General features: G+C 61.4%; 2 protein-coding genes across 9 annotated transcripts; one reads left to right on the top strand and one right to left on the bottom strand.

Annotated features, from left to right (window-relative positions):
- Positions 1–1,347: 1,347 nt before the first annotated feature.
- UCK1 (uridine-cytidine kinase 1) lies at positions 1,348–7,490 on the top strand. 3 transcript variants are annotated; one of them, XM_045042920.1, is made up of 8 exons: positions 1,348–1,580; positions 2,028–2,187; positions 3,178–3,274; positions 3,497–3,639; positions 3,717–3,811; positions 4,121–4,219; positions 5,571–5,619; positions 6,105–7,490. In XM_045042920.1, exons 1-8 carry the CDS (start codon positions 1,473–1,475, stop codon positions 6,281–6,283), a joined length of 930 nt encoding a protein of 309 aa, XP_044898855.1. In that variant the 5' UTR covers positions 1,348–1,472; the 3' UTR covers positions 6,284–7,490. The 3 variants fall into 3 exon arrangements, with proteins under 3 accessions (XP_044898855.1, XP_023098642.1, XP_023098641.1); XM_023242873.2 differs by lacking the exon at positions 4,121–4,219 and having other exon boundaries at positions 1,359–1,580; XM_023242874.2 differs by lacking the exons at positions 4,121–4,219; positions 5,571–5,619; positions 6,105–7,490 and adding an exon at positions 4,702–5,533 and having other exon boundaries at positions 1,349–1,580.
- POMT1 (protein O-mannosyltransferase 1) lies at positions 6,812–24,073 on the bottom strand. Of its 6 annotated transcripts, XR_002148573.3 has the most exons (22): positions 23,907–24,068; positions 22,905–23,027; positions 21,432–21,538; positions 20,964–21,014; positions 20,263–20,409; positions 19,446–19,557; positions 19,000–19,065; positions 18,819–18,912; positions 18,462–18,617; positions 17,431–17,561; positions 16,835–16,930; positions 15,803–15,895; positions 14,226–14,322; positions 12,271–12,363; positions 11,842–11,962; positions 11,370–11,467; positions 10,766–10,879; positions 9,871–9,997; positions 8,693–8,870; positions 8,068–8,263; positions 7,595–7,907; positions 6,812–7,452 (listed from the first exon to the last, which is right to left on the bottom strand). XR_002148573.3 is itself a non-coding variant. In XM_011288369.4 (21 exons), the coding sequence occupies exons 2-20, from the start codon at positions 23,024–23,026 to the stop codon at positions 8,089–8,091; spliced, it is 2,178 nt and encodes a 725-aa protein (XP_011286671.1). In that variant the 5' UTR covers positions 23,027–23,062; positions 23,907–24,073; the 3' UTR covers positions 7,482–7,907; positions 8,068–8,088. The 6 variants fall into 6 exon arrangements, 5 of the variants coding, with proteins under 5 accessions (XP_011286671.1, XP_019672235.2, XP_019672236.2 ...); XM_011288369.4 differs by lacking the exon at positions 6,812–7,452 and having other exon boundaries at positions 7,482–7,907; positions 22,905–23,062; positions 23,907–24,073; XM_019816676.3 differs by lacking the exon at positions 6,812–7,452 and having other exon boundaries at positions 7,482–7,907.
- Positions 24,074–24,253: the final 180 nt, after the last annotated feature.

Here is a 24,253-nt window from a genome sequence, read left to right as displayed (position 1 = left end):
GTGATCACAGAACCGCCAGAGGTCACTCAGCAGAGCCCAAGGGCTGGCCCCTCTCTCAGCCCAGAGCGCGGCTCCGGACCCCACATGCTCACTGTTAGCAGGTGAGTGGTCCTCCTGACTTTGAGCTCCTGTGTAAGGTCCTTCCTCTCAGTGAGGAGGTGGCTTTCTCCTGTCCCTGCATTGGCTTCAGTCTGTCCAAGTCCCCTTTGCACCCCTGCCCTCTGACCAGCAGAAGCTGCCTGCAGCCTCTCCTGAGATGGGTTGGTACTTAAAAAAAAAAAAAAAAATTTTAACATTTATTTGTTTTTGAGACAGAGACAGAGCATGAACCGGGAAGGCACAGAGAGAGAGGGAGACACAGAATCCCAAGCAGGCTCCAGGCTCTGAGCTGTCAGCACAGAGCCCGAAGTGGCGCTCGAACTCACCAACAGTGAGATCATGACCTGAGCCGAAGTTGGACGCTTAACAGACTGAGCCACCCAGCCAACCCGGCTGGTACTTCTGAAGTTACCTAAACAGCGACTTTGCCTGGTGTAGTCTTTGTGGCTTCATACCTCATTGTCATCAAATACTCATGATGGGGCTCACGCTGCATGGGGAGCCGGACCTGTAAAGAGAGTCTTGATCCCTTGCGGAAACAGACCATTTGAGCCCATCAGCGTTTGCCTTCTCTGCGCCAGGCACTAGGGGGACAGGGGTACCCAGTCTGCTTCCTTGGCTCACAGCCTGCCTCGTGCAGGCGTCTAAAAAGTCATCGTTGTCACCAAGTGCTGGGGAGGTTAAGGAGACTTGGTGGGGAGCCGCTGAAGACGGGGGTTGGGGGAGGAGCGACGCGATCGGGGGAATTTTAGGAAACTCTGGCCGGTGTGGAGCGCGGGGTGAGGGAGGCTGTGCGCCGGCGAGGACGCTGGATAGGAGCAGAATCCGTACCGCGTCCTCGGGGTGACAGCTCACGAGGCCGTAAAGTCGGTGTTTCCCACCCTGGCCACGCGGCTCAGGAAGCTGACTTGCCGGCCCTGGCGCTCCCCTTGACCCCACCCCGGCCTGCAGTCTCGGGAGATCATTCCCGAAGCCCCTAGGCACCTGAGGCGCAGACGGAGGGAACTTCCGGGCCACCGCCTCTGATGCGGAGACCGCTCCGCGACTGGAATCTCCTACAGCCAAAATGCGGTACTTGGCGGCTTTCGTCCTTCGCCGCAAACCGGCTGCGCGAGAGGCTCCGGCGGACGCCGCCGAAGGTCAGCGGGCCTCCGTTTCCCCGGCAACGGTGGGCGGCCCGCCTGACGCATGCGCGGCCGCCCTCCGCTGCCTTGGACTACAACTCCCGCCGTGCTCAGCGCGCTCCCGTCCCCGGGCTCCCGGAAGTGGAGCCCGGGGGGGGCGTCTCCGACCTTCGAGCGGGGGCGAGCAGACGGGCTGGTTCCGGGAGACGCCGGGAGCGAGGACCCCGATGCCGGCCAGCGGAGCCCGCGATGGCTTCCGCTGGAGGCGGCGACTGCGAGGGCGCCGCGCCGGAGGCGGACCGCCCTCACCAGCGGCCCTTCCTGATCGGGGTGAGCGGCGGCACCGCGAGCGGGAAGGTAAGGGGCTGAGCGGCCCGGCGGGGCCTGCGTGCAGCTCGATCCCCGGCCCCCTGAGACTCCGGGCGGCCCGTTGCGGCCTCTCGCCAGAGAAGAGGCTGCCAAGGCGCCCCCCTCTAGGGTGTGGGCGGAGCGGGGGGCGGAGTGGGCGCGGGGCTGCGGCCGTGGTGGGCAGGCGGGGCGGGGGGCGCTTGCCCTCGGGCCCCCACCCCCACAGCCTTCCCGCCGGCCTGGTTCCTCTGGGGCCCCCAGTACGTGCTGCCCCTGCCAGTGCCCCGCGGCCCTACCCCGAGCCCAGCCCCACCTGTCGCCGGCCTGCTGGGCAGTCCGTGGGGGCTGGTGGGTCGGTGTCCCCAGAAGCCAGCTCCCTGCAGAAACGGCCGGGAAAGGGCCGCCCCGTGGCAGGAGGAGCGGGTCCAGGCGGGAATCCTGTTTGTGTATTCCCAGTCCACTGTGTGTGAGAAGATCATGGAGCTGCTGGGCCAGAACGAAGTGGACCACCGGCAGCGGAAGCTGGTCATCCTGAGCCAAGATAGGTTCTACAAGGTCCTGACTGCAGAGCAGAAAGCCAAGGCATTGAAGGGCCAGTACAATTTCGACCACCCAGGTGCAGCGCAAGACCCTGAGGGGAGCAGGGGAGGACAGGCCAAGGGGTCTGGGCTCCAGGGTCGGATGGGGATGCAGAGAGGCCCGAGTGCTTCCATGGAATTTGCCTGGCCCCCTGGGCCCCCCCGAGCAGCCCCGCAGGCGTTCCCGGCTTCCTTGGTTGGAGCCAGCCAGGAAGTCGTCTCGGTGGAGGGGACCACCACCGGGGTCCCGGAGAAATCCATGCACACTTCCAGCTGTTTGGGGTCCTTGGTGCACAGCGTTTTGCATTTCCCCACCTGCCCTGGGGCCAAAGTCCTTGAGAGGCCAGCAGGGGAAGCAGTGGGTAAACCAGAGGGCGGACTCTGGTCTGATCTGGTCTGGTCAGGGGACAGGTGGAAATGGGGTAGATAGACGAGGGGAGAGAGCCGGCCTGCCCTTGCCTGCCACTGCTGGAAGACTTCACCCTGTGGCTGGCACCCATCTTTCTTTCTTGGGGGACACGTGGGAGGAAGGCCTGAGGAGTGCCCGTCGGTGGTTATTTCTCAGAAATGGAAGCAGATGGGGGCGCCTGGGTGGCTCAGTCGTTAGGCGTCCCGCCTTCGGCTCAGGTCATGATCTCACGGTTTGTGGGTTCGAGCCCCAGGTCGGGCTCTGTGCTGACAACTCAGAGCCTCGAGCCTGCTTGGGATTCTGTGTCTCCCTCTTTCTCTACCCCTCCCTCACTCACACTCTGTCTCTCAAAATAAATAAACATTAAAAAAAAAATAGAAGTAGATTTCTAGCCCACCTACCTCCCTGGGCTGGCCACTCAGGAAATCGCTGGGTGCAAACTTCCGTGTGGGACAGGAGCCTGGGCAGCGGCCCCGTAAACGTAGTCTGCAGGGGCGGCTCCCAGTCCAAAATGTTCCTGAGGGTCGTGGCTGGCCGACCCCGAGGCAGAGGGAGTCGCTCCGTCCCCGGCACAAGGCCACTGGATAGATAGTCTTGCCTTTTGTTCTATCCCCCGCAGATGCTTTTGATAACGATTTGATGCACAGGACTCTGAAAAACATCGTGGAGGGCAAAACCGTCGAGGTCCCAACCTATGATTTTGTGACCCACTCCAGGTGAGCAGTGGTTCCAGGGAGAGGGACTGTTCGCGGGGGGGGGGGGGGGGGGGGGGCAGCTAGCACGTCCCCACCGGGGCGTCCACAGACTGACCTGCCCTGTGGTCTCTCTGCACACCCACCCCTCCCCCGCTGCGATCTGTCCCCCTCCACACCGACTGGGCCCGGGCCCCCCGGACCCTGCATCGCCAGCAGGGCCCATCTCTGGGTCTCACCTCACAGGTTACCGGAGACCACGGTGGTCTACCCTGCAGATGTGGTCCTGTTTGAGGGCATCTTGGTGTTCTACAGCCAGGAGGTCCGCGACATGTTTCACCTGCGCCTCTTCGTGGACACGGACTCCGACGTCAGGCTGTCGCGAAGAGGTGAGGCGGACGCGGGCCTCTCTGCCCCTGGCCGAGGCCGGCCGCCGGTCCTCACCGCCCTCCTCTTCTTGCCCCAGTTCTCCGGGACGTGCACCGCGGGAGGGATCTGGAGCAGATTCTGACCCAGTACACCACCTTCGTGAAGCCGGCCTTCGAGGAGTTCTGCCTGCCGGTACCTTTCGCCTACTCGGGACCCTCCTTTTCTCCCTTTTTGAGAGGGACCCCTGGCGCCCTTTTCCAGGAGAGCTGAATCGTGGGTGCATAGGGTCTGATTTACGAATGCAGAGATTAGCCCACTGCACCTCGTTCCCAGGCCGTTCCCAGGGCGTTCCCAGCTCTTGAAGCGTCTTTTGCGTTATCGCTTTCTCTGCTTAGAAAAGCCCCTCGTCCCCCACGTCCACGCGGCTCACCTCCTCTCTGCTGCGGGCCTTGACTCACCCCACGTGCTCACCCCAGGAACCCCCTGCTCCCCCTTCTCCAGGCACCTCTGGTCTCACACTCCCTGCTTTGCCGGCCCCTCTCAGAACGGGAAACGCCACGAAGGCAGGGACTTGTTTGCTCGCGGCCCAAACGGACACAGGTCTGGCACACCGTGGGCACTTCGTCCCCCTGTCCCTGCCGCGTGTTTCTCCAGGCTGCACGTGGCTGGCTCTCCAGGTCCAGGTGGCCTGCGGGGAGGCCTTCACTGTTGCACGGCCATCTGTCGTGTCCTCCCCCTTCCGTCCTAACTAGATAGGGTTTCCAGGTGCTTCTCAGGGGAAACTTAATATTTTGCTTCTTAAAAGTGAAATACGGCACAAAGGCACTCGAACGTGGCTTCCTGCTCTCGGTTGAGTTGGACAAACAAATTCCCTCTCCCGTTGCTTGAAGAGAACGTTTTTTATCTCACGTTCACGTTTTCTGAAGCGCCCGGAGAATGGTTAGAGAAGTAAATGGTTATATCCTGTTATTCACAGGAAGATGTTTGGCAAAGTAGGTGGTTTACGGCAAAACTCTGGGTGCCCGGTCTGACGGTGACCCTGCGTGGGCCGCCCTCGAACTTGCCACTCGTTTTACGCGCAGCCTCACACCGAGTCCAGCCTGGGTGGCCGTGTCCCTCCCCCACCCCCGGGAGCACGACCTTTCTCAGCTCTGCATCGGGTTCCATCCCTCCTGCCCCTCGCCGTCCCCTCATCTGCACCCCGCCAGTGAGCAAACCTTATGGAACCAGCCTGGCCCCCTGTGCTCGTCCTCGGTGGGTCCCCACCGCCGGCCCGTGTGGCTCATCTCTTGCGACGTGCCCTGTTGGTCCGTATCGACACGCCTGCAGCCTTGCACACTCCGCGGGTCGGTCCCTCAGCCCCGACCCGTTTCTCTTTGCTCTCCCTCTGCTTTGCCTGAGTCACGTGTGTCCCCCTCAGCGGCATCTAGTCGGGGTCGCTCCTCGGTGGCCCTGTGCCTCCTAGTGTATCTGTCTCCCTGCCCGTACCTAGAGGGGCACCTGCTGGGGAGGGGTCAGCGAGGGAGCGGGCGCTGACGACGGCCGGGATCCAGTCTGCTGCCACCGGCCTGCTCACCGCACCGGGCCTCCTGCAGAGAGCTTCCTAGTGCCTGAGGAGGAAGGTCACGTGTTGTGGCAGGACGCCCCGCTGCACTCGGCTCGGTGCGCTGTTTGCACAGAGAAACGTGCCCACGGTGGCGCCCACGGGAAAGCGCGAGAGACACGTCTCTCCCGGCTGCCTCCGCTTCTTGTTTTCCCTCTTGGGTCACTGCCTCCGGCTCCTGGCTAAGCCCTGAATCCCGGCCCCACTGTCTGCCACGACACCGGTCCCTGCCACGCCCTGGGGCTGCTCTCCTGCCATTGAATCTGGCCTCGAGCAACTAGAAGTCACCCCGGGGCGGGGGGGGGCGGGGGGACAGATCCTTACGAGACCCCCCTTTCTGCCTTGCAGACGAAGAAGTATGCCGACGTGATCATCCCCCGAGGGGTGGACAACATGGGTAAGAACCCGCCCCGCCGCCTCCGTCTGCCTCCCAGAGCCCCAAAGCAGACCCTGCCCGGTCCTGGCACCGTTCCTGAGGCCGGGACGGTTGCCTGTCCGTGCACGCTAACGACACAGGTTCCAAGTATTAAAAAAGGGGTTTGACACGTCGTACACCTTAAGCCGACCCGATGCCGGTCGTCAGTTATAGCTCAGTAAAGCTGGGAAAAGATGTGTATCGACGGGGGAGTCCCTCATTCACAGAGAGCGGCCTACCCAGGCTCTTGGTTCACAGAAACCCCCGCAGACCAGGCCGCCGAGTTTTACTGGGCTCACTGCCCGACCCGCGTCTTTCTGTCTGCTGAGACGCGGTGCCACCAGGCCCAGGGCCGCCGCGGGCCGGCGCGGCCCGGCGAGCCCGGCGAGCCCGCGGCAGATTTTTCGCTGGCCTGGAGGCCTCGAGGGGGAACGGGCGCGGCTCAGTGCGCTCTGTCTCTGCTACAGTGGCCATCAACCTGATTGTGCAGCACATCCAGGACATCCTGAGCGGCGACATCTGCAAGTGGCACCGAGGGTCCAATGGGCGGAGCTACAAGAGGACGTTTCCCGAGCCGGGAGACCATCCCGCGGTGCTGACCTCCGGCAAGCGATCGCACTTGGAGTCCAGCAGCAGACCCCACTGAGCGGCGGGGTGCCCGGCCTCCCGGGCGGCCCCCCCCTCCCGCCCCGACAGACCGTTCCGGCCGTGTCCGGAGATGCCTGCCCCCCCCCCCCCCCCGCCCCCGTGGACGCAGCTGCTGCTTCCTCTCTGCGTCTCACGGTACAGACGGGGGGTGGGGGTGGGGGTGGGGGTGGAGCGCGAGGATCACGGGGTTCCTCCCTGTTGCGGGCAGACCTGCACCTGTGACACGCAGCCCCCCGGGATGGCGGCAGGCCCTCCTGCTGCCTTCACCTGCTTCCTCACGTTCAGGAAGCTTCGAGTCCATCTTTAAGTTACTGAGAAGCGTGCCACAGAACGTGTGGCGAGCAAGTCACGTTATTTCGGGAGCATTGAGCAGCCCGCCTGGACGCCGTGGCTGTCCCGGTGTGTTCGACGGGAACCCACAGCGTGAAGGACTTTGTCCAGGACGATGTGGTTCCCACACAACGTGTGACCGAAACATAGGTTTGGAGAGGGAGCGTTTCCCCTTTTTACGTGTTACACGTGCGCGTGTTTTGTTTCGTTGTTATTTATTCTACCGTTAGTTGTGACCTAGTGACGGAGTCTCGTGCCCCGCAGTGGGATGCGACCCGGTCTGGCACGCACGGATGTAGGAGCCACCGAGGGGTCTCCTTCCTCCTGGCCCGTGCGCCAAGGGCAGAGTCGAGGAAGGAGCCCCGGGAACAAGCTTTCGTTAGCCAGCCTCGGCGGCAGGGGACGGGCCCCGCTCCCCCGGCCCGAGCCCCATCCCCGGCCCTGCGGGTGGGGACAGGAGGCAGGCTGGCGCCCGCCGTGTCCACACACGGTCCTACTCGGGGTCAGGCCTCCCCCGCGTGCTCTGCGGACAGGCCTTCCCGAGTCGGGCGCACCGTCCAAAGGCAGCCCGTCTCCCTGCACACACCTCGAGTCCGCGGCCGCACAGACGATGCCCGGGCTCCACGTCCTGCTTTGTCTTCCCTCCCCAGTGGCCCCGTTCCTGTAAAAGCGACGCTTTGCCGTTGCCACCGGCCAAACCGCACGGGCGCTTCTGGCTTCCTTCTAGCGAGTACTGTGTGTAGTGACACGGATGGGACCTCAGTTGGGCTTGGCCGAGCTCCGTGGCTGCTCTCTGAGGTGTGTGTGACAGTCTTGTCCAGGTTATTTTCTCCCCTTCTGGAGACAGAATCAATAAATAACACCAGTTACCAATACCAATTTGTCCCTTTTTTAATTCTACACGGAAGGCAGGTTCAGGACACGGATCCGCGGGGCTGGAATACACATCACGTGCTGCAGGTGCCGCTCGCCCACGCACCTCAGCCGAACCCCGCAGGGGCGGGGGGTTGAGAGTCGGCGGCAGTGAGGGTCCTCACTGCGGTGGCCAGAATCCCACCTCTGCTTCTTCAAAGGCTTATCACTCGGTAGCTTGTGTGACACCACCGTGTTCGGAGCGCGTCCTCAAGACCTCACCCGGGGCAGGTCCAGCGGGCGCTCGGGAGAGCGACCGGGGCCTTGGCTGGCGCGACCCTCGCTCCCTTCCTGTTTCTCCTCCAGCGGGAGTCCCACACTAGCCTGGTTCGGGAGGTTCTTGGGCGTTAGTGGACCCAGAAGGCCGCGTTCTTTAACGCCTGGAACAAAGAAGCTTTGTTGCTCAAAACAAACTTTGCTTATCCAGGGACTGTCTGAAAAATGAAACCGCAGTAGCCCGGCCAGCCGGCCAGGCTTAGGGCTACCCTGTCACAAGAACACCCCCATAAAGTTCTGCCTCGCCCCGGCCCCGGCCCAGACCTTCACCGTGTTTGTGTCCTGCTAGTATTTGCGAATCAAAATGTCCCAGCTGTCCTTCCAGCGAAGGGCCTTCAGTTCGCTGGGGGAGAGTGACTTGTCCCCGTAGGTGAGCGGGCGCAGCGTGTTGAACACGTGACAGGCACAGGAGTACCACGCCACGAGCAGGGCGCTGAAGAGGCTCCTCAGGAGCTGGGTCCTGCGGGCACCAGGGCAGGGCACGGGCATGAGGGACCCTGTCACCCTCCTCACGCCCTGCCTGATGTGCCAGAAGTGACCCTCGTGCATCTTCCCGAATCTTCCATCTACACCCACGATCCCACAGTAGCGTCCCCACATCCAGCGTCGTCGTACCACAGCCCTCCCGAGAGGCTCTGCAGCCCCTGACCACCCCGGATCCCGAGTCCACGCCCTTTGGTCCGGCTTCCAGAACTCGGGTTTACACATCTCTCCGCTGTAGCTCTGTTGCACCGGGCAGCCCCGCCACGGGGGTCCTTCCCCGTCTCCCACACCCGCACCCCCTCTCCCAGCCAGCCCCAGCTTCCTCCCCTGGCGTCCCTGCTGTGACCTTAGCCCGTCCCACGCCACACTGAAGCCGTCACTCCGGGGCCCCAGGGAGGGCCTGCACCTGCACAGGTGGTCGCTGATGTGCTGCAAGACCACGGGGAGCAGAAGGATCTGGAAGGTGAGCGCCGGCAGGTAGTGGTACAGGAAGAGCGTCTTCTCCATCAGGAAGAAGGGGACGTAGTTCACCGCCCAGCCGCCGGCACACAGAGCCCCCGCCAGCACCCAGCGCAGCCAGGAATCTGGGGCGGGAAGGTCGCCCTGAGCCAGCGCTGCTGACTCAGGCCTCGCCCGCAAAGGCCCTGTGGGTCCCCGGAGCTGCCTGCCTCATCTTTCAGGGTGCCCACTCGCTCCTCCCCCACCTCCTGACCCTTCCCGTGACCTCTGGGGAAAGAGCGGACTGTGTTGTAAGAACTTCCAGTGGCTTCCTGCGGGGTCCTCACCATCCCGACCCTCTGGGCCACACCAGCCCCCGGGGTGGGCGGGGGGCAGGCCCAGCTGGTCCCCACGGTCCCTGGCTTGTCCGGGATCACCACCAAGTGGGTCAGCCTCCCGTAAGAGCCGTAAGGGGCTGTGTTTGTGCGCCCGGCCGGCCTGCTGGGTCAAGAGTCAGCGGGAAGAGTGGAGACGGGCCACACGGCTCCCGAGGCCTCTGTGGCCCCGCCCTGCCCCAGGTCCTTACAGCTCTTCGTCTCAAGATGGTTTACAGCGGTCTCTATTACTGTAAAGCACCCCTGCCCAAGAGATCGCCTGCTGGCCACTCTGTGCCACCCAGCCATGCCGAGCGTGCAGGCGCTCAGGCTGTCACGTCCTGAGGTCACAGCAAACGCTGCCTGGTACCCACACTTCCCCGGAGAAGCCTCTGGCACAACTGGGGAAGTCAACCGCAACATTTTGTCTCTAGGGAGACAAAAATTGATTTAAGTTCCTTCTATGCAGAAAATCGTCTAAGGTGCAGGATCCTGGTGAGGCCGGGCTGTCACCGGAAGTGCTGTGAATGCCCGTCCGAAACAAGCTGCACGTTCGGGGCACCCGGGGGGCTCAGTCGGTTAAGCGTCTGACCGGCTCAGGGCACAATCTCGCGACTCACAAGCTCGTGAGTTCGAGCCCGGCGCTCGGAGGCTGGAGCCTGCTTCGGATTCTGTGTCTCCCGCTCTCCCTGCCCCTCTGCTGCCCACGCTCTCTTTTTTTAATGTTTGCTTTCGAGAAAGAGACAAAGAGAAAGAAACCGGCCGCACTAACCCTCAGGGAGGTCACAGATCTTTCTTCGGCGTCTAAGCAGGTACCAGAAGAAGAGCAGAGTGTAGACCGCAGTGGCGAGGCTGGCCGAAGCCCAGATCACGACGTTCCCAAGCAGGTGGATCTGAGCCTGTGAGCACACAGGGACACACCGTCGGCCATCGGCCGCCCAGAGGGATAAACCCTCGATGACGCTCGCCTGTCTGCCGGCCTTCAGCCCGAACGCTGGCGCAGGCTGGGACCCCGCTGCTGATGGACGCGCCTATTCCCAATGAGTCTCCCTCTGGAAAAGCGCTAAGCTCCTTGATCTGGTAGGCAGAAACCCAGCCGGGCGCGGCCGGCACCCTTACGTTAACAAGGGCCAACCCAGAGCCGCAAAGGGCCAAGGACCCTGCTTCCCGGCAAGTGATGGCTCGTCCCCCGCTCCGGCGGGAACGAGAGAGGTGAGCGTTTTCAGCATGAAAATTTGGGGAGTATCTGCTGGCAACCGACTGGGCGCCAGCTCCAGGGCCGTTGGTCCTACTGGGACAAGAGGGACGATACACATGGAAACAGCACTGGCGGGCTCGGCCGCTCATGCTCCGTGGAAGATACAGCTTTTGTCAGGAAAGGGGAACAGCGTTGCTCCCCCCGGAGCAGTAAAGCCTGGTTCCCGTCAACGTGCAGACGCGTAGGACCTTACTCGTCACGTGAGGGAGGGAGCACTCTCCTGGCAGGAGCACTGACCCTGTGCTGCCGACTCGTGTAGGGAAAAAGCCCATCGTGGGCTTCCGTGGGGAGGAAGGCCCTGGAGGAAGCCAGGCTGGGTAGGACGCGGTGGCTGCTCTCAACGCCACGGGAGTCTCGAGGGACGACCGTGACAGCCGCCCATGTACATCCAGCGCGAGCACCCACTTACGCTGGTCCTGGGATGCAGCCAGTAAGCGATGCTGGTGTCCAGCGTGACCCAGTCCAGTGGCGACGAGCTGTACTTGTGCTCCGAGCCGTCGCTCTTGGCCGTCAGCATTCTCCACTGCAACAAGGCCACAGGCTTGAGGCGGGCGGACAGCCAGATGCCTCACCGCGCAGGGACCTGTCCCGGTCACGGGGGCATCCCGCTTCCCGAGACGCGGCCCCAGAGCTCCAGCCACCCTGTCTGCAGACAGAGAACTGAACTCGGTGCTGAGAACGCTTTTAGAGACGGGACCCCGACTTTCTGCTTCTGACCTCTCTCGGGCCCCATCGTGTTGACCGTGGCACGCGATGACCTGACCCGGGGGGGCTCAGAGTGTACCACGCTGCTGGCTGGGCTCTGACTACTCCTGCCCCTGACGTCACAGGCCCCCCGGGCTGACAGTGGGGCGCCAGCCACTTCCGAGACAGAGGAGCCCGCCCTGCTGAGCCAGGCCCCAGGCTGATGCCGGGGAGGGAGCTGCTCTCCGGGGCGCAGTGCCGTGTGGCCGGGAGCCCGCTCCCCCACGCACGGCCATGGTGCGCCCACCCACCCGCCCCCACCGCGTCACCTGCAGCTCCAGGAACCTGGCCAGGAAGCTCAGGTTCCTGTGGACGTCCATCTGCGTGGGCGAGTGCAATTCCACTTCTCTCTCCTCCTGCTCTTGGCCTGACAGACACACCGGACCCAGAAGAACGTGAGCGGAAGGTCGGGGAGCCCGCGACACAGCCGTCGGCGTGGTGAAAAGCGGGCCTCCCCCTCCTCAGACCGCCCACAGCGGCTGCGTCTAACCGTGTCACTCCGCTCGGCTCTCCCCCCGCAACGGGACGGCACCCACCAAATCTAGATCTTTCCAGTCAGACAGCTCAGCTCATACCGCCTTCTGGCAACACTTCCGAGTGACGGCTGCGGTTGCTCACGGCTCGGCTGAGCGGGGAGCAGCGTGGACGGCGCATCCGGCCCCCGCCGGAGCCAGAGCCCGCGGGGCCGGCGTCCTGGTAAAGGGGCGGCGACTGGTGGCCAGCGGGCCGGGCCGGACTCACTTTTGCCATAGCGGTGCTCCTCCACGTTCCACACGGTGCTCTCGTGGTAGCCCCGCGACAGCTTCTCCCCGACGACCTCCAGCTGCCGGAACCCCCAGTCCGGGAGGTGTGCCCCGCTGAGCTGGCAAAACCGAGGGAGGCGGGGCGTGACCGGGAGGCTCGAGGCCCCGGCTCAGGCCCGCCGCCCCTGCCACCCGATCGCTTTGTCTGCAGCCCCCAAGGGCGACAGCCTCTCCCCCGTGGGGCCGTCACGGCGGGATCCAGTGGTGAGAAGTTACAAAGTCCTCCCTCGTCAGTGGGCAGGAAACACGGCGAGCACCTTGGCCAGATGCGCTGCCCGCTAGGAGCCCGTTCGGCCCGAAGGATCCGTAAACCGATTTCACGAGCCCCCCCGCCCAGACGGGCGAGCCAGACGCGGCGCCCTCTCACCTTCAGGACCGCGGAGGTGTTCACGTGCACCAGGCGGACCTCGGACAAGATGGTCTTCCAAACCCCCGCGTCGGAGTCTCTGTTTACGATGTCCTGTGAAAGCAGACCCCGTCCGTCGTCTCATTCCGTCCCCCACTTCCTTCCACGGAACGTGAGGACCGGTCACCAGACGACACTGCCCCAGGCCGGCACGAGGGGCCAAGCTCCGGGAAGCTAAGAGGACGGCGGCCCTGACCTCGCTGCGGACACCCAAGCACAGGTGCCGGTGCCACGGGTCCGGGGCACACGCCGCCCTCCCGCAGAGTTGAGGGACCTCCGAGCGCTGCCTTCTCTGGCAAGTGCACACGTGGTCCCCGACAGGTCCTTGGAAGGGACTCCCCAGAGTGCATGACGGAAGCACGAACGTCACAAGACCACTGGCCTTGTCATATCTTATCGCAGCCTCAAGAAGACCCCGTGAGGCCTGTGCTGCCGGTGAGAACCAGAGGGCCCGGGGGGCCCAGTGGGCACGGCGAGGAGGCCTGGCCGAGGAGCACGGCCCATGCCAGCCATCTTCCGGCCCTGTCCCAGCTCTGTGAGCTCCCGTGGGAAGTGTGGGTGCGTGGGGCTGAAGGCGCTACCGGCAGGGGAAGGGGGGGAGGGGGAGGAGGGGGGAAGAGAGGGGAAGCGGGGGAGGAGGAGGAAAAGAATCAGCGACAGCGGGACGGCAGGAAGGGCGGTGGGTAGGACCCTCAGTAGAGATTCTAGGCTGGGCGCGGAGTGTGTTGTGTCCAGCGGGGACATCTGGGGGGGGGGGGGGGACGAGCAGACTGCAGGCAGACAGCTGCCCGTGGAGACGCAACGCGGGAGACACAGCGTGCACACGAGCACCGACAGCAGCCTCGCGGCCCTGGCTTTGCCGGGACGGCCTGCGAGCGGCACCGCACCCCGTGGGATGTGCCGGTCACGCCTGTGGGAACCAGAAGCGGGGCGAGGGGGCTGGCGTTCGGCGGGCAGCTGCTGCCGCCGCCTCTCGTTAGGGAGGGCCCCCCAGCGGGTCACCACGCTCAAGGGACTGTAGCGGTGTTTGCGAGCACGTCCTTAACTCCTGCGGGCTCAAGGACCCAGCCACGGAACGCTTTCCTCCTGCCTTCTTTGCTGGACGCGCGTGCAGCCCTGGAGAGTGACTCTGGGGACGGCACGTGCCCCTGGAGGCTCCAAGGAAGGGCCACCACAGCGCCCGCCGCCTCAGCGAAGGGCCACCCCAAGGAACCACCCGACTGAAGGGCCAAGCAGCCCCTGGGGAAACTCTGTGGGGGGGGGGGCGCGCTGGTTAACATCAGGCTCCCCTGGTCAAGGGAGGGGGGCCGAGGCCCCCGACCCCGTGTGTTCAGTGACCTGGAGGCTGAACAAGCAACCAAGTCAGAGGGAACCTTCACCTGGAGGCCCACGTGAACCATACAGCCGGCGTGGAACACTGACCCACCGTTCCGTAACCTCATCACTGCCTCAGAGGAAGTTTCTGTCCCCAAGGAAAACACCTATGACCTTATGACTAAAAGTCACTAATTTTATATCGAAATCAGAATTGTTAGGTTTTGTTTTTTTTTTTTTTGAGATTTTATTTTTCAGTCGAGAGAACAAGGAGGAGAGAGAATCTTAAGCAAACTCCACACACTGTGCAGAGCCCGATGTGGGGCTGGATCCCATGACTCTGGGATCATGACCTGAGCTGAAATCCAGAGTTGGATGCTTAATCGACTGAGCCACCCGGGCGCCCCTCCAGATTTTCAAATCATCTCTACACCCAACGTGGGGCTCGAACTCAGGACCCTGAGATCAAGAGTCACCCGCTCCGCCGAGGGAGCCCCTGGGCGCCCCTGAATCGGAACCGCTCCAAGTGGCGGTTCTGAGCGGTCACGTTAAAAGGATGCGGTACTGACGGCCATTAAGCCCCGTTTCCGGTGGGGACTCACCAGTCTCCAGAGGTTCTGAGAAGGCATGGAGACGTTGTAGTCGACGTAGCAGGATACCTCCTGCGAGTGGGGGCTCAGGGGCGCCGCGACGTCGTGCCTGGAGAAGGAAACGGGCTTGCGGAGGGACTGCCTCAGGCTGCTCCGAAAAGGCGTTCACGAGGTCTTCGAGGGTCCCCGAGGACGCACCACCCTGGGGCTTGCTGATAAACGTGACACGGAAAAGGCAGCCGCCTGCCACAGTCACGCCTCTGGGGGAAAGGACACGTGACGAGGGGTCTGACAGAGGCGTCGTGTCGCTGGACAAGCGCCCACGATCCCTCAGAAGCACGACAACGCGCATCCGGCAGCTCCCGGACAGCCAGGCCTCAGAAACGTCTGGGCCACGAAGAGCACTGTCGGGGGACAAGGTGCCCTCGACCTCCAATGTCCAGAAACACCCACCACCCTCGTTCGCTGTGTCCTACTGTGCGCTGGGCACCCCACAGGGAACGGAGTCTGTCTCACACCCTGCAGAAGGCAGACCTTCACACATATGGACGAGAGAGTGCCAGGCTTGTAGGCACCACCGATAAAACCAAAGTAGCAGGGAAAGTGCCCGGGAAACGCTCTGAGGAGGTGACGTTTCAGTGGACACGTGGACACAGCAGGCCATGGGGGCGTGAGTCCAAGAACTTTCCGGGCCGATGGAGCGATGGAGCAAGTGTCAAGGCCCCAGGGGTGCAGCACTTGGTCGTGTGGGGACAGCAGAGGCCAGGGTGACTGCAGGGAAGGCGACCAGGGGGTCACCAGGGGCAGATCCCGGGGGCCTGCAGCCAGGAGGGGTGGGGACGACGAGTGTCAGGGCCACACCGTGGAATCCGCCGGGAGTGCTTCTGGCCAAAAGGCCAGCACTGTGTTCACACGGCGCCGCTGTCGGGGGTGGGGGGAACAGAGGCAGAGGTCGGGGCACCGGCCCCAACGGCACAGGGATCAGGCCTGGCCTGGGCCGCAGTGAGAACGCGGACGGGAAGAAGCGGTCTTATCTGAGGAGAGGAAGGGAACGCAGAGAAGGACCCAGGGGGCGGCTCAGCAACCGACTCCTTCAAGAGAGAAGCAGGCCGGAGGCCGGGAACCTGCTGTACCCCAAAGCCAAGGTCTGCGGTGTGGCCTCCGGGGGGAGGCCGGGACCCGAGGCACAATTCACGCGTCCTGGAGAGCCGTGAGATGACCCACGAAGCCGGGTGGACGAAGAGACGGGGCCCGGGCCCATCGATGTGCGGACGGCTCGGGTCAGGTGAGGTGAGGGCTGAGAACCCACATGTAAGGACCTTTCCCAGCCCCACCGAGCCCACGTTTGAATCCTTCTCGAATTCACGTTTGCTTCAAGCAACCGGACTTCACTTCATCCTGTGCGGGAAGCAACTCCCGTGCTCGCCCCAAACTTGTCTTTCGAAGCTCTGGGGCCTCCGGGGCTCGCACTGCTCCTTCGCGCCCACCGAGTGCAGGGTCCCGCGCGGGGCCGCCCCAGGGGAGGCAGACGCGGCTTCGCCGAACGGAGAGCCCGAGGGGGACCGAGGGGGCCGAGCAGGGACACTCACGTGTTGAGGAAGCGCGTGGTCATGCCGTGCACCAGCTGCACCACGTCTCCATGCCGCACGGGCCTCGGAGGGTTGCTCACCACCAGCTGGTGCCTGCGGGGACAGAGGGCCGGCTGGGACCGAGCTCGGGCCCCCGCAGAAGCACCGCGCCCACCGGGCGGCAAGGGCTCCACATTCTCCCACCGGCGGCAATTTGTACCTTATGGGAGGTGAATTCGTAAAAAACAAAACACACAAGTCTGGTTAACTCTTTCCTGAGACCTCAGGCCACTTTCCAAGCTTCCTGTCGTGACCCCGCTCGCCATCACCACGCTCTGGTTGCTCTGTGTTTCTCTACAAACGGCGGAGTGGCAGACACACCTGCACCCGCCCGGAAATCGCTTGAACGGATGGAATCTGTTTTCCGGCAAGCCCTCGATGAAAGCGTACTAAGGGCCCGTCGGGTCGGCGCCGTGCGTGCGGTCAAACAGTCGGACGCGGCCGCTGGCCTCACGTCACCGCAGTAAATGGGGAACGCAGCCGCCGAGAGAGCAAGCTAAGCAGCGGCCAACGGTTGTGCCACGACGGACACGGGGAAGCCATCGGGCCACCCACAGGGAGGGGGGCGGTCCAGGCCGCCTCCCAGAGGAGCCAGCTGAGTAGGACAGTTCCGGCCAGAGGGGCAGCACGCGTGGAGCCTGCCTCGCTCCAGAAACGCAGGGCCGAGGGCAGAGGTCTGGATTGCACTGGACGGGCAACAGCACAGCCTGGCTGACGGAGTGGACTGGGAGAGGGGGACAGGGGGGTCCTCCGTCTGGGAGGCCTGAGCAGGTGAATGCCCGGGGAAGGTGGGGTGGATGGTGACAGGGGAGCGTTTGGGATGCACCTGTACAGAACCGGGGACAGAGAGTGGCCAGTTCACGGAGGAAGGATCTACCCCCCGACTGAGGCTCATCAGCACGGAGCGGCTCTCGGAGCTCCGAGGGAGGAGGTGCACACGGCGAGGAGCCCAGGAGCCGAGCCCTGTCCCGGAGGCCCAGCACCTGCACGCACCTCCCAGGGTCCTTTACGATCCACCAGTTGTTGACGTCTTTGAAGGGGTAACAGGTCACCTGCTGCTGGTGCGAGCTGCCTCGGCCGTTCTCGTATCTGTGAAGGAACCAACACAGAAACGCGTCTGCCAGTGGGCGGCAAGCAGCCTCCTCTCCAGGTCCCTGAGAATGTCACCTAGCAGGGTGGGGGCCGCGGGGGGGGGGGGGGGGGAGGACGAACGTCTAAGTCTAAGCGGGGCTGGAAGACTCCGGCAGGAGGCCGTGTCCAGCGTGGAGGGCGCACAGCTGACATGGCAGAGCCCGGGCCCCCTGCTCCTCAAGTCCCTCTGTTTTATACACAGAAACGACAAGGTTTATTGATAATCAGACTCTCAGAGCCCCAAGTCTTTCTGTCTCGTGTATTTCTTTCCTTTTTCCTTTTTTCCACGCTGTGGAGCCTAACGCAGGGCTTGAACTCATGACCCTGAGATCAAGAGTCAGACGCTTCACCCAGGCGCCCCCCATAAACTTCATTTACGGTGAAAGCTGGTAACAGCCAAAGTGTGAAACAAACCAAACGTGTTGCAATGTTCGAGTTACAACGGCCACTTTCCTTACATCATGGGGTAGGTGCTCTGGTGGGAATGAAGCCAGCAGGGCACGGGTTTGCCAAAAACGTTCTTCAGAGTGACCTGGGAACCGTAGGCCACCTCCAGGGGCTGGCCCTGCGTGATCCGAGCCAGCCCTCCCTAAGACAAAAGCGAAAAGGGGGCAAGTGAGAAAGGGGGGGCCGATCTCACCAGCCTCACTGATGGCCACACCTCCATGGGGGGGGGGGACATATTCACAGTGGTGGCCGTTGTTATCACGTCACATAACTGTGATGACAGGGGACCTAATCGTAATGTCACGTTAGGTAATCGCTAACACAGCTGCTGAGGACTGGATGCCGGCTCTGGGGCCAGGCGCTCACCTACCCTTCCACAACACCCCTAAGATCCGACAGCATCTTCGGAGAAGGGCAACCCTGAGAAAAGTAGGGATGGGATGAGCTGACAGACTTGTGCAAACACCCAGACCAGCACTCAGGAGCGGGTCCGTCTGACTCGTGTCTCCTGTCCTAACCGCCCCGACTGGCACATTTCGTTATCGCTGCAAAGTCAGTATGAACAAATGCCAGAGTCGAGCTCGTCCTCGGAAGCATTTGCAGCTGCCCGGAGTTTGCAGGACGTCACGAGGTCCCGGGGCAGGTCACACCGAAGAGCTAACCCCTCCGTGCATTAGCTCACCGTCAGCACGTGCAGGATTAATTTAGAAATACTAAAGCAGATTCCCCTTGACTCGGTTTTCCCCTAAACACTCGACGTTTATATTGGAAAACTTTGAGTCCACCCCTGTCCTCTTTTTTTAACGTTTATCTATTTTTGAGAGGGAGAGACAGAGCGCGAGCAGAGGAGGGGCAGAGAGAGAGGGAGACACAGAATCGGAAGCAGGCTCCAGGCTCCGAGCCGTCAGCACAGAACCCGACACGGGGCTCGAACCCACGATCCGTGAGATCATGACCTGAGCCGAAGTCGGACGCTCAACGGACTGAGCCACCCAGGCGCCCTGCCCCTGTCCTCTAAGGGGGCCGCGGCACCGCGTCTTACCTCCAAGCTGGCCTGGAAGGCACTGGACATGATTTGATCGTGGGGCCCAGAGCGGTAGACCAGACTCAGGTGGACGTAAAAGAACAGCAAGTACATGGCGGCCGGGACGACCAACAGAGCTGCCGCGCGGGCCAGCAGGTGACAGAGCACAGAGACCTACGCGGGACGGAGACACGTCACGTCCCGCCCCACGCAAAGGCACGCGGGTCAGCAGCAGGGCTCGGGGCTCCACGCGGCCGCCCGTGGGGGGCTCACGGAGGTCTGCCTTTTGAGAAGCCTTTTCCGCCAGCCGCGCCCGGCACAGCCCTCTGCCCCACCCCGGGACAGCCGCACGCCCCGCTCTACTTTAGCACCTACGTTTGACAGACTCCGGTCTCCTATCAGGTGCCAGGCGTGGACGCCAGCGACAGCGAGCACGAGCAGGTACGTGAAAACACCCACGTACTTGACGCTGAAAGGACACGACGAGAAGCCGTTGCGACGAGGCTCAGAAGCAGGAGGCCGCCAACGCCGCCTCAGACCCGTGGACCAAACTCACCCCACGGCACAGGAGCAGGCCACTCCGGTCAGCGTCAGCCAAAACCACCAGCTCGGAGAGAAGGGCCTGGGGTCAAAGAGGAAGAGCGAAGCTGGGGACGGGTCGCCAAAGACCACCCGAAGGCCAGAGAGGGCACGTTTCTCAGACCTCTCGGGGTCGGCTGGCTGTCCCCGAGCTTCAGGGCGGGAAAAACGAACGCTCGTCTCCCAAATGTCGGCCCTGGCAAAATCTCTTTTCAGCCGGGACATCTCTGCAGTTACTTTAAAGTACGCAAAAATGAGAACGTATTTCTGGAGTCAGGAAGGAGCAATGGGCCAGTCCAGGTGACAAAAGGTAGCCAGCGGGCGGCTCTTCGAAATGAAAAGGCATCAGACCGTCTCAGGTCAACAAACCACCCGAGCCCTTCTTTCTCACGAACTAGGAAGGGCGTGTCACATCCCGCATACCTCTGTTTTTGGGAGTTGGAGAACTTCAGGTAGGACAGCACAGCCAACAGATTAAAGAATATTAACACGGACTCCAAAAGCATTAGCCTTGACTGAGTGATGAGAGCGTTCTCTGTCGCAAAGAGGACACACGTGTCGGTTGTGACGTAGTGAGGGCAGGCGTACGAAGGTCGAAGCACCCACGGGAAGGGCCCGCCCTAAAAGTCACGGCACGTGGAGGTGGGAAGTTCGGGACTGGGGGGCCGGACGGGGCGTGGTCCAGAACCACGAAGGCAGGTTCTTAGGCGAGAATCATGCCCAGCAAGACCTGTGCAACCCTGGGCGAGTTGCCGAACCTTTCTGAGTCTCTATTTTTCCCATTTGCCCAAGGAATACCAACTTGGTGGGGCTGCCCGTTAGGACAGGACACTGGTTCAGGGCCTCCGTTAGAGGGGCCACTCACTCCACAAACCCTAGTTCTTTGTATTTTCTCACCTGACTTCTCATCTTAGTTTTCAGTTGTCCATAAACCCGGGCCAGACTTGGCTGGAGGCGGAGGCACCACGGAGCACCCGGGAGCCCCCTCTGGGCAGCCCCACCCCCACATAGGACTGCGCAAGTCTGAACACACGGTCCCGCCACCCTGCAGCCTGGGAGTCAGGTGACTCCCAGAGTCAAATCTGGGCGAACCGGGCACACTTCCCTCCATCCTGGGAGTAGGAGACACCACGGGGGGCGGGGGGTGGGGGCACATCTGGGCGCCACGCTCACACATAACGAAGGCCAGTGCTCGGTTCTTCCCTGCGCGACCCCAAAGCAGGCCGAGGCCCGGTCTTACCGATGAGCATCAGCAGGGCGGCCCCCATGGCGGCACAGTGAGAAAAACCAAGCTCCGACAGGATCTGGTAGGCCATGGGGACCGACAGGGCCCCCGTGAGGGCGGGCAGCAGGCGCAGAGACCACACGGGCACGTTGCTGCTGTATTCTGAAAGAACAACCACACTCAGCTGAATGCACCACGCACACAGCTTCATATGCTGCGGCCGTGTTTTCCAACAGGGCATCGCGTTCACAGAACCGAAAATGCAAGTCTGCAAAACTAGGGGCCGTGTCAGGAACGCAGGTACAAGCTACAAATGAAAGTTCTGAAACGAGCCGCGCGCACTCAAAACCTAGCTCTCGTTACGCCTAAGAACAACGCCCGAGGATTCTGGAATCGGTGCTTTACTCATTTACAAATTTACCTCACCTTTCCCCCCAAAACATTGAGGCAATGTAGAAAATTTACACGTACAGAAAAGTGACTGTCGTCCGATGCCACGTATGCAACGTGCTACGTATGCCAAAAACTCAGGATGCGATAGTTACCACGACTAAACGCTAAGAGAGTTTCCAGATCCTTCCGAAGTCTTCCGCTTAGACCGAACTTCCCATACCCCGGACACGTCATAAACCACGCTTGTTAATCCCTATGAAAGCCACTCTCCCTCCATTGTGATACGTACACATCAGTATAAGGGCCATGAAGATGACTTTTACCTGCTCCGATTCTGTTCCACAAGAAGTTACCATCGAATCCTCCTAAATAACCTGAAACAGAAGACTGATCGGTAACTCAGCCATTCAGCAAACGGTTCTGGAGTTGCCAGACCGTGGCAGGGAACAAGGAAACAATGACAAATAATCAGAAATTTCACTTGCAGGTCTTATTTCATTATTACTTTTCTTAATAAACTGCCACAATTTTCTTCAGTTAGTTGTTTTTTTTCATTTTTCTTTTTTTTTTTTAGTGTTTATTTTTGAAAGAGAGTGAGTGGGAGAGGGGCAGAGAGAGAGAGAGAGGGAGGGAGGGAGGGAGAGAGAGACACACACACACACAAACACAGAATCTAAAGCAGGCTCCAGGCTCCGAGCTGTCAGCACAGAGCCCAATGTGGGGCCTGAACCCACAAACCGCCCTCGCTTAGAAGACTTAAAAGGATACTTCTCTCGGTAACGAATTCCTACCTCCCAGTGCCAGCAGCATGTGGCCAAATGGTGGTCCACTGCCATCCAAAAAGAAGATCCGCTTCATGTAAAAAGAGATGTACTGCCCATAATACACTTCATCGAAACTGAAAAGCAAACCCACGTGAGATTCAACCAGAAATCTTCAGCAAACAAAGGCGCAAGGGTAACCATATACTTGTTCCCGAACAATGTTAGAAAGTGCTCAGCAAAGGTCAGAACTTTTGCCTCAACTGTACTCCGTCCCCAAATACGGAGACATGGGCGCGGCATCATCCACCAGGACAGGAGGGAAAACGCACAGAACAGCCACACATACTCTGCATGTTTGCCTAACACAGACTCTATTTACCCCCACTGTTCCTACTGAGGGACGTGCTAGCGGGCGGCCTATTGAAAAGCCACAGAGACCTGACGCTAATCCCCTCGTTCACCACCACTCGTGTGACAAAGGGTCCAGAATCACACCTGGTAACCAAACGAAACAGGGGCAGGTGTGAAAGCAAAACACGCAGAAACCAACCGCAACAAATGTTTCAGTCAATCAGGGACATTCGATGACACAGTCAATATTGCTGTTAATTTCTTAGGCGTGCTAACGTTAATATGGTTTTTGTTCTTTAAGACTCGTCATCTTTTAGAACTATACCGAATTACTTAACCATACTGTTTACGACTTGCTTAAAAAAATCTACCACGAGGGAGGGGTGGCTAGGAATTGATAACTTGTTGAAGCTGGGTGATGAATACTGTTTGGAAGGGTCGTTATATCGTTCTCCCTACTTTTGTGTACGTTCAACGTTTTCGGCCACGAAACGTTAAGCAGAAAGTACACAGGTATTAACCAGATAGTGGCCAGCACTGCGATAACAGCAGTCACGTCCCGTTATAATAAAAGATGCTCTTTTTTAAAAAAATTTTTTTTTAACGTTTATTTTTGAGACAGAGAGAGACAGAGCATGAACGGGGGAGGGTCACAGAGAGAGGGAGACACAGAATCTGAAACAGGCTCCAGGCTCTGAGCTGTCAGCACAGAGCCCGACGCGGGGCTCGAACCCATGGACTGCGAGATCGTGACCTGAGCCGAAGTCGGACGCCTAACCGACCGAGCCACCCAGGCGCCCCAAAGGATGCTCTCTTAAGGTTAGTGACGACTCACTTCCGAATTCATCAATCCTCCTCCCTCCACCCTTGATTTTAAATGGTTACCTAAGCTGTGGCACCTGTTTCATGGGCCAGGTTTCACCTGCTAGAAAACTACCGGTCAAGACATGATAGGCAGACTCAGCAGGGGCCGTCCAGGGGACAAACCGGCCTCTCCTCTACCAAAAGCACCTGTCGCCAGGAAGCCCAGAATTCCACTCTCCCACCTCCTTTGGTCAGAAAGGCACTTCCGGTCACCGGCGCAAGAACAAATGACAACCCTTTCCGAATCCACCCCCCCCCCACCCCCAACGGAGTTGTTTGGCTTACACCACAGCCCTTGGATAGGAGAGCTGCCACAGGCGGCTCAGTAACCCCATTGCAGTCAGAGCCACAACGTTCAAGTTGATGTCAGCCGTCACCACGACGGGGTGCTTCAAAAATCCCAACATCCTGTAGAAAAGCAAAAGCAGGTCCTCGAAAACACCCTAGAAAACAAGGGAAGAGATGACGTCAATACATAAGCGGCAAACCTGAAGGCCCCCAGGCGCTAGAGGAAGGATCACAACTGCCCTGGCTCTCAGGCGGCGCTACGAAGAACCATACGCGTCGTGGGGTCATCGAGAGAAAATCGGGAGGGCACGAGCAGTCAACTAAGGTGAGGGTTTGGGAACCTCATGCCCGAATATTCACTCATTCAACGACGCACCCCACGAACACCAGCTGAGCACTTCTTGGAAAGGAGCTGCTTTCAGAAGCCCGCTCACCTCGGTGACCTCGACCTTCTGACCCTCAGAAGCCTCCTCGTCTGCCGCTAGCATCTCCGCTCCTCCCCTACCCGCCGCAGCACCATCACCTAGGCGCCCCCCTTCTCACCGTGGGGGTGCCTCTGCACCCAGGCGCCTCCGTTTCGTCCCCGAGGCGTCATCTTCCCTTGAGCGCCACTCGTCTTAAGGCTGCATCTACTCGACGCCCGCTTTGTCGCACCAAATAAAGCTGCACCTGGGGTCTGGCGGTCCCCCTCTCCGCAGAGATCTCATCTGCCCCAGGAGGCCCCTAGTGCTCTTCCAGACATTCCCCCCCCCTCCCCCATGGGCTGCACTGGTCCCGCGCCACCGTCTGCCCCAAAGGTTCCATTCGCCCGAGTACCCCTCCTTTTCCCAAGGCTGCACCTGCCGGGGCGCCCGCCTTTCTGCTCGCACTAGCCCTCGGTCCCGCCCCCCGTCGGCTACGACGCCGACGCCCCCGCCCCGGCTCGTCTTCAGGCCGCGTACGCGCGTCCCGCGCAGGCTCTCCCGGGTGCCGCCCTGGTCCCTGACGCCGCCAACGTACTCGCGTTTCGTCGACTTCCCGCAACGCTGCTCCCGCATCCGGCCCCGCCTCGGATCTGCCGTGGGGTGGGGGACTGACCGTTAGGGTTTCTCGCCGCGCGCGGGGGCGAGTCTGCTCGGCATGCGGCACCGCCCACGCGCCGCCTGCTCGGCGCTCGATTCGCCTTGCCTGCGGAGCCTTACGCGGGGGAAGCGCGCGTGCGTCCCGGACCCGGGCGTCGCGCGTCGCGCGTCGCGCGTGCGCACAGGCGCGGAGGTCCGCCTCTGTGGTACGTCGTTAGCGGCCTGGGTGGGTGTTCTAAGATCGCCGTGCCCAGGGAACGCCGCGGTGTCTTTTTACAAAACAAG

This window comes from Felis catus, chromosome D4 (assembly GCF_018350175.1).
Source record: "Felis catus isolate Fca126 chromosome D4, F.catus_Fca126_mat1.0, whole genome shotgun sequence".
Classification (NCBI taxonomy): Eukaryota; Metazoa; Chordata; class Mammalia; order Carnivora; family Felidae; genus Felis; species Felis catus.
Note: the sequence above shows the minus strand (reverse complement) of the source record. Positions and strands in the feature narration are given on the sequence as shown.